The sequence below is a fragment of the Gavialis gangeticus genome, unplaced genomic scaffold (assembly GCF_001723915.1).
Source record: "Gavialis gangeticus isolate Ggan-Ray unplaced genomic scaffold, GavGan_comp1, whole genome shotgun sequence".
In the NCBI taxonomy this organism is placed as follows: Eukaryota; Metazoa; Chordata; order Crocodylia; family Gavialidae; genus Gavialis; species Gavialis gangeticus.
Window position 1 is genome coordinate 101,015,541 of NW_017729024.1, and position 11,265 is coordinate 101,026,805.

The 11,265-nt window shown below is 42.1% G+C and overlaps 1 protein-coding gene across 1 annotated transcript in view; it reads right to left on the reverse strand.

Moving 5' to 3' along the window:
- The window catches only part of TMC1 (transmembrane channel like 1), a 114,744-nt gene that overhangs the window by 22,358 nt on the left and 81,121 nt on the right, over positions 1 to 11,265 (reverse strand). Inside the window, exons 10-11 of the mRNA XM_019518229.1 lie at positions 10,814 to 10,958; positions 7,505 to 7,699 (exon numbers count right to left, since the gene is read on the reverse strand). Of these exons, the coding sequence (XP_019373774.1) occupies positions 7,505 to 7,699; positions 10,814 to 10,958 (340 nt within the window). The remainder of the gene's footprint in view (positions 1 to 7,504; positions 7,700 to 10,813; positions 10,959 to 11,265) is intronic.

Genomic DNA, 11,265 nt, shown 5'->3' on the forward strand with positions numbered 1-11,265 from the left:
CAGCTCCTTGTGCTGCAGTGGAGCTGGCTGGTGCATGAGGGTGGTTCAGTGTGGGGTTATTCGGCAGGTGTACTCCATCTACATGTGCATTATGGTGGAGTAAACAACTCTGTCATAAGATAGCACTTGTGTCTGGCAGTACTATCCTATGGTGGAGTTAATTAGCTTACTCCATCCTAACAGTAATGCACATGTAGATGCTGAGACATTTATTGCCAAGCTAATTAGGCAACTGAAGTAGAGTCTCATGTAGACACACCTACAGAGTGCCAAATCAGGTGTTCTATTTCTAGATGGGGATGTGCAAGAATGACTTATTCCATGGCCATCCATCTAATTAGCGTGCATGCTAAAGCTGGTAACACAACCTTTCCTCTTTCTGAGAGATTAACTACTCTGGAGAGCAAATTTTTTCATGGCACTCTGAAGGCTGGAAAATTACAGCCTTCACAAGGAGCCTTCATTTTTCCAGCTGCTAAGTGAGGTCATGAATCTGGTAAGTGGTGCTCTGACTTGCAGTTGAGTCTAAACATTAGACCCTAGCAAGCTAGGCCATGCCAACACCAACAATGAATATTAAATGTTGATTACTTGCTGTTTAAATGATAAGTTCATTAAGAATAAACCATTCCGTAAATAAAAATCAATCCTTCAATCCATTCAGAGTACACAAGTAATAAGCTTGTCCAGAAGTATAATAAAGGTCTATTTTTCATGTAAACACAGTTCAATTTTTTCAGGTCATTAGAGTAAGAATGTTTATTTCATAGTAATAAAATCTCTCTCAAGATTTCTAAAATTAAAACTGAATATTGACTGTACAGCTCAATACCTTACATATAAAGTCAGCAGTCTATTCCATCTCCGCTGCTAGGACCTGTTAATAAGTGGCAGGGTATTTCTGACAAAAAATCTATCTTTGCTGTTTGAGCTTGCAAGGTCTAAAATGTAAAATCTATTACATTTTTGCTGCTGGAAAGATTTTTAACATACAAGATGTCCTCATATTTGCAAATGTTATTAATTACTTTAATTTGGCTAAATAAGTCTATTTTCCTACCAATTATTTATACTTTTATTACTTGGCTCCTGCTAAATAGCATTATTGCTTAGAAAGTATGATGAGCACCTTGTAGGTATTGGAGAGAGAGAGAAGGAAAATAAATTCATGAGTGTAAATCTCTTCCAGCAACGTATTTTCTATACCTGGTTCATAGTTAGCATCTTTCATTATTAGATTTCAAGCATTTCATAATGAAGGATATTACATTACCTCCATTTTACAGATGAGAAAACTGAGGCACAATGATGTAAGATGATTTGTCCCTGGTAATCCAATAGGCCAAAGGTATTTCTGGGAACAGAACCCAGGTCAGCTGAATCCTAATCCTAGTGCTTCATCCTTAGAACATACTGCCTCACTACAACTCTGTCTGAATTCTCTTTAAAAATAATGGCCTTGATCCTTGAGTTGGATCCTGGCCAAGAGGCATCTACAGCTAAAGTAAGTGTGGATGGCTTCAAAGGAGCCCTTTACAGTCTGGCGGCATCTACATAAGATGTTGACTGCATAGTAGCCTGTGAATACTGTGCAGTAATGGTTCATTGCAAAAAGCATGGTGAAACACTACTGCACAGTAGTGATGAGCTACTATATATTCAGTGCCACTAAAAAGCCATTTGGCAATGCTACCGTGCAGTAATTCCAGTTACTGTGCAGTCATTTAGTGTCGGGAGTCATTTAGTGTACTCTATTTATACAAGTACTAAATAATTACGTTGTAACCAGAATTACTGCACTGTAGTACTTTTATAAACAAGTACTAAATGACTGCACAGTCAGCATCTTGTGTAGACATGACCGCTGATTCTTAGGCCAGTTCTGCACTGGCCCTGGGTTATGGCCATAGCGAATAATAACTTGGCTATTAGGCCTGTGCAAAGTGGCTAGTATTTGCTTCGGATTCAGAATCAGTCGATTCGGAGGACAGTGATTTGATTTGGTGATTTGAATCACTGTCCCGAATCAAATCTGATTCAGAGATTTTGCCGCCAAATAGGCTGAATTTCCGAAGCGAACAGCCCTCATTCCCTGCCCACTCTCGCAGCCCCGTCAATAGCTGCCCTGCCCAACCCCAGCCTCCCGGCACTTAAAAAAAAAAAAAAAGGCCCCACACTCACTGGCTCCTGCTGGGTTGGGGGGGACGGGGGTGAGCCCTGCTACCCCCCACTGACCCATGCTGTGTGGGGGGTGCTCTGTTACGAGCCCCCAGAGGCCCCTACAGCTGCTGCACCAGGATGCTGGGGCTGGGCAGGGCAGCCATTGATGGGGCTGGGAGAGTGGGCAGGGGTTAGGGAGTACTCAGGGGAGACTGAGGGAACAGGCAGGGGATGGGGTCTTTGCATGGTCCCCTTCCCCCTCTTCCACCCCCACTACTTACCAGCACAGAGTCCAGATCCAGCTCCCTGCAGCAGCAAGTGGAGACTGCCCAAATCTCCAAATCTCTCTGAAGCTCTCCAAATCTTTTCTGAATTGGAGAGATTTGAATCAATTCAGACCTTTTTATTGGTCTCCTGATTCAGTTTGGATTCAGAGATTCATCCGCTGAATTGGGCCAAATCTCATCTAAATTGAATCAGCAACCAAAGCTTCACACAGCCCTATTGGCTATGCCCTCTCTTCCATACAAAAATAGTTCTGTAAAAAAAACCACACTACCTCTACCCAGGTAGAGTGCATCCAGATGAGCACAGCCATGCAGTATGTGGCACTGCAAACATTTCTGCACAGTAAGGTGTTCTCCACACTGCAAGTGCATGCTGCCTGTGCATGCGCTGTGGAAAAAAACAATGGAGCAGCACCTGCATGGGCAGCGCACGCCGCTAAGTGGAGCCAGGCCTCCTTGAGCTGTGCTTCCCTACCCTCCCTGGAGTAACTTGCAAACCAAAGCACACATGGCATGGGCATTCCCTGGGGACAAGAAGCTGCAGCGCAAGGTGCACTGCTGCTACTTGTCCCCAGGGAACCAAATGTCCACGCTCACCTGGACGCAGCCAAAGAGGCTCTTGAAAACTAGAAAACTGTCAGCTTTTCAAGCCTTTCATGCCACTCAAGTGATGTAAGGCAAGAAAATCTGATTAAATATTTTTTTTAAAAAGCAAATTAATATATTTTATTGTTAGAGCTGATTAGGATACTTTTCTCTTGAAATATTTTTCTGTTGGAAAAGGTTTCGATGTTATTATTTTCAGAAAATCATTTTGATTTCAGTGAAATTACTAATGAGATGAAAAACTCCCCCCCAGTAGGTTTCATTTTAGAACATTTGATCTGCATAACATTTTGAAAATTTTTGATTTTGCAAAAATTAATAAATATTATTTGAGAATAAAAATGTTCATTTCAAAATGTATTTTTACATGTTTGTATTCCTCTTATTTTTGCATTATTTCATGACATATCAGAAGTTGTAACATTTAAAAGGGCACACCATGTCATAAGCCATATTATAACATAATAAATGAAATATTACAGTAATCATTAAAAATAATTGACCCATAGTAATAATGTAAACTTTTTTTTTAATTTCAAAGTGACCTGCTGTTTTGTAAGGATGTAAGTTGTTACCTTGACACTTTGAAAAAAAAAATAGGGCAAAGCCTTGGTATATTAATTAAGGAGCAACTGTTTTCTATATACAGTAAAAGCTCTGTTATCAGGCATCCTCCAGGAATGGGGGATGCCTGATAACAAAATATGTTGGTTAATTGAGCAAACCGAACAGGCATTTTTGCCTGTTCGGGCTGCAGCTTCTCCCTCCCCACCTGGGGCATTGTCACTCCTCCCGCAGCATCACCAACCCTCCCACGCACCCCATGGAACAGGGAGGCGGACACCACGCAGCCTGCTATGCCCCTGGCCATGGGGGCTCGGCAGCACAGGCTGCTTTCCCCTGTGGGCCATGGGAGCTTGGAGAAACTGGAAGTGCAACAGTGGGCACTTCTGGTTTCACTTTACATTACAAGCCGACATGCTGGTTAATAGAACATGCCATCTTGTAAGGTGCCAGATAACGGAGCTTTTACTGTATTAGAAAATGATTCCAAGATAGCAAAGAATATTGGCACTACTAACCTAGAATGAAAACATATTTGATATTTTTTATAACATGAAAATTCTGAGTTTCAACCAATCCTTATTTTGCTTCTCACAAGGCGTGTTTACATGAGACATTTACTGTTGAGCTGCCTAATTAGCTCCACAGTAAAGTCTCAGTGTCTACATGTGCAGCCCTATTAAGCCACTGGAAACTAATTAATTCAGCTGTAGGTGAGTACTTATAAATACAGGTACTAACCTGAAGTGGCATTCTTTAATGCTCAGCAGTGCACATATAGACACTGATAGGGCTGGCAGAGGCATGAGGGTGCTTCAGTGTGGGGGCTGCCTGTTAGCTACCCTTACACAGGAGCACCCTTGCCTCAGCTAGCCCTTCTGCAGCAAGTTGAGCCAGTTCAGAGCAGCCCCAAGCTGGCAGGCTGACCCCTTGAATCCCCTGCCAGATGCAGGTACTCCAAACTGGCTCCACATGCTGCAGATCTAGGTGCATATAAAGATGCTGTGCTTGGGAGCAATAAACTCTGGCACAATATGCACCGGAGTTTATTCATTTGCCTTGATTTCACGTGTTGATGTGCCCATAGAGTCGCATTCATCACTCCCTTGACAGCTTTTGCACTGGAAATTCTCCCACAGAAGTCAATAAGAGATTTTCTAGAATAGGGTGTGGAATCTTGTTAATTAATTGTTATATACAGCTCATTAGTACAGACATGTTGTGACTGTAGTGAGGTTTCTTTCTTTTATATTGTTAAAATTTTGCCTCAGCCATCTGCAATAGATTCAATTAATGTTATTCTTATATACACCAGCACAAATCACATAGACCAGTGACTCTCCATTAGGGACCCCTAGTGCCAAAAGTTCCTTTGAAGGGGGACTCTATTATGTGCATTTTCTCAGACATCCTTGTTGTAAATTTGCTTCTTTTCTAACTTGGAGAACAAATAACACCAGCAAAGTCTCCCGATGCCTGACAAAGGGTATTTGTGCCCAAAAGCTTGCAAAGAACTTTTTTCCAACTTTTTAGTTGGTCTAATAAAAGATGTCACATCTACCCAACGAACCTTACCTGCCTGTTGTGTGAGGAGATAAGCCAGGCATCAGGAGATAAGCTCCTTCTCAGGTTTTTCCCTGCTTTCCCCAGCCCCTACTGCCTAGCCCCTCTGCAAGAAGGTAAGCACTTTAATAAATAAATTATTTTTAATGGGGTGCAGCTCAATTCACAAAAGTTAGGGGGGTACCTTGAGTCTAACATGGGGTCCCTTGAATCTAAAAAGGCTGAAAGCCACTGACTTAGACAGATACCCAAGTGCAGGGGCTGAAAACCCATAGCTATACATAGCAGGAGTTGAGATACACCATAAATTCTACAGCAGGACATAGGTAAGGGTTGTAGAGAAACCTTATATTACTATTATGCAGACTGTTAGGCAGTGCATTTCAGTAGTGTAGCCTTGGCCTCAGAAGCTGTGAACAAGTTCATTTCCATTGATTTTAATGGAAATTGAGGGGACTTCTCACCTAACAAGAATGTTCAAAATATGATGATATTAAACCCGTAGGAATAAGGCCCTAGCCAGGACCTCTAGTCCATCCTTACTCTTCTGCAAACATCTCCTGGAGAGATGGCAGCTTCAGATATTACCTTGAAAGCAACTTAGCTTGAAAGGGTCTTTAACAGGAAACTTGGCTTTTTAAACCATGTAAACACAAATAGGTTTAGCTGTTTTCCTGCCCTTCACGTAAACCAACACTGCCTAGAAAAAGCAGTTTCCCACAAATCACATGTTTTTTTCTCATACCATTTAGACTTATTTCAATATCTTTGATTTCCAGGATTCTCTTCTTTGGAATGCTGACTCAGCATTCGGTGAGCCTGGAAAACATTTTGTCTCAATGTGTAAACTATACTTCTATGTGATATGTATCTTAATTATATCTCAGTGGCTTTAAATAGTTAACCACTGTTTTTACAACATATAAAATGGGTATTTGGTTAAAAGTTAAACCTGCACACATGTATGAATACTGATATATGATTTGTAGGTAAAGCTGATGTGATAAACATGATCACTGTTACCACTGTTCTCAGCTAAAACTTCACCTGTTCAGTAAGTCAGAGACCATACTTACTGAAAGAGATAGGGTTTAAATGTTAGAAGCCTGTGCTTTTGGAGTTGGAGGGAATGAGTTTTGTCCCCACTGGCACAATGGCATGATGCAAAGTTACAATCATCTCTGGCTGTGGCTGTGGATATGTTATGGAGAACAAGTCACCATGCCCCTACCAACCACTAGATAAAAGCAACAGGCCAGAAGCTATTGTAAAATCAGCATATCTTTGTTGAAATCAATAACGCTATGGTAATTTACACCGGCTGAGTATGTTTTTCAGTGAGTGCATCTACACATGCACTTTAATGTGCAGTAGCCTATTTTACTGTACATTAAAGTATCACATAAAAAAACCTGCAAGTATGCTAATGCATAGTAAAATATGCTACTGCATATTAAGAGTCACAAAAAATATGTGCTTTCAGTACTGCATGTTAGGGCAGCCTAATGCACATTTATTTAGTACCTCACATTGGAGGTACTAAATTTAATGTGCATTAGGAAAAGTGAATTAATTCATTTGTAGACATGCCCAATGTTGTTACATATTTTAGTTGTAGGCAACTCCATATTGTGAAAGGGTATCAAAATGGTTTTCAAGCTTTTCTGAAACCTCAGCCTTTCCCCTAACATCTTTAACCAGAATCTTCCTTATTTTGAATTCCAGAAATTCAAACTAATTTCCCTGCTCATGTATCCTTAAAAGCTAATCCCCTCCCCTTCTTGTATCCCTTTAACACATGGGCAACCTCTTTGAAGGGACTTTAGGAGTTTCCATAGGAGCTGAAATTCAGTTCTAAACATGAAGCAGGGAAAAGAATAGGGAACAAGTTATAACCATACCTGAAATGGTGGTGGGAAAGCTAAATGTGAAAAGTTTTGTTTTTTTTTTTAAACCAAAACCATTAATATTTCAATGAATAAGGGGAGCAGAGAGAGACAGAGGGCTTGTCTACATGAGATGCTGATTGTGCAGTACCATGTCACAGCATGGACAGTGCTAATTCACTACTGCATAGTATTATTAAGCTACTGTACAGTAGCATCACTTAAAAGATTTGTTACTGTGCATTTATTCAGTACTTGCTAATATAAGTACTGAATAAATGTGCAGTAATGACTGTGCAGTAGCATCTCATGTAGATGCACCCAGAAAGATCTAAGTCAATATTATAAAAATACTAAAAAAGTATCATGCAGAAGGGAGAGAGACAGAGACTAGTGACTTCAAACCACAGGCATTTCATTAATTTTGTTGAGACGAACTTCATTTCTCTCCCACCACCCAAGGTTATCCATGCCTTCCAGGGCAAACTGCTGGGATCTTCTCACAACAAAATAGATGAGGTAACCGCTGCCGGCAAGTGTGCAGAAGGCAAAGAAGTTAGCGAGAACCCTCAGGAATCGAGTTAAGTGAATATTTTCTTCTTTTCTGCTCTCCTGCTCCTCCACAATGGCTTCCTGCACTTATTGGAAACAAAAGGTCACAACTGTAAATGAGCAGCATTATATGTACAAGATTCTATATTGTCTGTGCAAATATTAGATAGGGGAAAACCTTTTATCTAAATTATGATAACTGGATTTTACTCCAAGTTTCTTGGGAGCTGACATTGTCACAAACTCTTTGAGAACTTGGTGGGCCTTGTTATATCCCTTACCAAAGGGATTTATACACACAAAAATCCACACTTTCATTTTGAGTTTCTTGAACACCTGAACTTTAATGTCAAAACTCTGCTCAAAACAAAACTAGCATTGACAATGAGTTTGGGAGGTGCTGTGAGTTTGGGAGACTTAGTCTAGGAACAGACACTGCATTTGTCCAGGGACACGTCATGACTGTCTTTGTCCCAAAACAGAAAAGTCGTGAGATTGGTGTTTTCCACATCACCTTTCCAATATGCATTTAGTAAGTGACTGAATACACTACTGCTTTTCTTCCATTGATCCAATGATGCTATCCCAGGTCAACTGTTCAGATGCATTTCACAATGCCCTGGGACAAATTTTAACACTTATCTTGTGAACATTTTATGGATTTTTCCCTGAACAACAGACATGACATCTGAATGATCATACTATGTTCGGAAAGAAAATGTTTTCTCCTGGAATAAATGCAATGTCTGTTCATAGCCTGTGAAGGATACATGTATAATCATTTCTCACTGAAGTTTCTTTGAAAGACTGTGACATTTAGGAAAAAACCAAACCACACATATTTGCATGTATACCAGAGTTTCATTTGGAAGGTCAGCAATTCATATGAACTGAAAAAGGTTTGATTCTATTTAGAAATTATACACTGAAAGAAAACTGCACATTTTCAGACTTTAAATTAAATATTTACACAGTATTGGCCTCAGTAAAACTGTAGGGCTCTAGTGTAACTAAACTCCTGCTCCTTCCTTTATCAGCAGAAAGAGCTCTCACCCTCACCATGATGTTCTTGTGAATAAGGTTTGGTTACAGCTTCTCACGTTAGCATAGGTAAGTGTATCATTTGACCAATAGGGAAGCTGACATACTACCTTCTATAATTATTCTAGGCAACTCTCCTTTCCTTACCAGTTCAGTTTGTTACATAAGTGAAATGAAAGAATAGAAGTCTTTGGGTGAAATCCTGGCTCCACTAAAACCAATGGCAAAATTCCCATTACTCCACTGAGGCCAAGATTTCACCCCCTGACTATTCAGTTGCTTAACTCTTCACAAAATGGAGGTGGAGCGGTACCAATCTGGGCTTATTTGTCAAGGAATTTCCTATAAGTAGTTTTCACTCTAGTTGTCCTTCTTAGGTGTGCAACAATGTGGAAAGAGGACACTGCCTGCCCTTCACAGCTCTCCCTTCCTTCATGTGTTTGCACAAGGAGCAGCTGATGCTATGTTCCCTGAGCCATATTTTCCTCCCTTCAGAGAGCAATAACTCCCAGTGTAGGTGTGCAATCCTTTACAGGCAAAGCAAGTGGGGAATGTTTGTGCTGTCAACCATTCTGGAGATAAAGATGAGTGAGGCTAGAAAAGGGATCTGGCTGGCTGGGAAAAGTAAGGTAGATTCAAAGAGATCTTCCAGTTTCCAAAGCACATGCAAGCCTTGCCTCTTGCCTAATCTCTGGTGACTCCACACCAGCACTGGAGGAGAATGTATGCTGTGCTTCTGTAATGGTTTATTGTAGGAGCTGCTCCTGAATGTGTTCCCACAATAACACTGGAAGCAAGCAATCCATAACAGAATGCCCTCCAGCCAGGTCTGCTTGCTGTCCCCGGCTGACCTGGGAGTGGGGGAGCCCCAGGGCTGTTCCTACCCCACTCCAGCTGGGGGTCTTGGTGGGGTGCCAGGCTTGGCCAAGGACCATGGCAGTGGCAGCTAGGTCCCTTCTTCCAGCACCTGCTCCATGGCCATGGGAGACACCCAGGGGATTGGCAGGAAACAGAAGTGCCTGGAAGCCTGCTGCTATCTTCAGCTGACCCAGGGAAGAGGGAGGCCCCAGGTTGCTTCTGCCTGTCTCTAATGGGGGGGCTGTGGGAAGTGCCTGCACAGGGTGCTGAGTCCCTGTTCCCTCCCCCTCCATTGCATTCCCCTAATAGGGATGGGGCAGCAGTGTTAGTGGTTGATCTCCCCTCTTCCAGGCACTTCTGGTCTGTCCACACCCCAGGTTTCCCCTGCAGTCTGGGAGCAGACACCGAAGTTGCCATCCCCTGCCTGGCTTTCCACACAGCTGCTCTCTGCAGCTGAAGCCCTCAAGCCAGTGGGGGAAATGCAGTGGAGGGGGAGGGAGAAGGGATGCAGCTGCTCTCCACAGCCCTCAGCTTAAGCAGGGCAGGAGTGATCCTGGAGCTTCCTCCATCCCCAGGTCAGCTAGGGAAAGCAGCAGAAGTAGGTGGGTCCCCTTTCCTTATTTGTTTCCCATTTGTTCCCCACAGGTGTCCCACTTCAGCCCAGGGCTCCAGCCATGCCTTGGACCCAGTAGGGGACCCAAACATATTTGCCCTCAGGGAAATGGAGCCACCAACATTGATCTTCACTGCAGAAGGAGTCTCTGACCAGGTCACTGCACACACACCCCTTCCCTGGATTCACCCCTACCTATTTGTTACTATCCATTTGACAATAAAAATTATTTCTATTTAAAAATAGACAAACCATTTCCCCTTATTTCAATACAGGTATGAACATTTTGAGTCAATTTATTTTAATATGGCAAATGTCCCTTCTTGTGACATACTTTTCAGAGTAGCAGAAGAATATGATACTATCAGTACTGCAAAATGTCACCAGCATTTGTCAAACAAAACATTTTTCAAATAAAAACACCATAGAAACTGAAAGCATTGAAATGTGAACAGGAAAATCTCATTTTGCTAGAATATGTACTGCAATCCCAGAGGACACAGTTGCTTCTGATGCTCATTACCAGGTCTACTAAAAATTAAGAACTGGAATACCAATGGAACTAGCACCTCTTTGAGACTTATTTTAGACTGGCATAATGTTGACCTAGAGAACAGTTACTCCTATTTGACAACTTTATGAAGGGAGAATGTAGTCCTTCTCTTTAGTGAGCTATGCCTTACCTTAAAGCTTGTTGTAATTGAGGCAAATTTATTATCTGCTGTTTCAGGATTGCCAATCAGGTAATCCCAGCTGGTGAACATTTTCCAGCTGAAATTGAAACTTGTATCATCCCCACCACCATCATCATGTGCATTCTTTGCCATTCTGTAAAGACCAAACATTTAAAGAACCAGTGAGAGAAAGATAAACAGCCACCTATTTCAGCGATATAGTTTCATAGTTTCATAGTTTCTAGGGTCGGAAGGGTGGGAGCCTGCACCACCTCACATGGAAGCTGGTTCCAGACTCTAGCCGCCCTGACCGTGAAGTAGCGCCTCCTGATGTCCAACTTAAACCTTCCCTCCGCCAGCTTGTGACCATTGTTCCTGGTCACTCCTTGCGGCGCTCGGGGGAACAGGGACTCCCCTAGTGCCTGCTGATCCCCCCTAACCAGTTTATAACAGGCCACAAG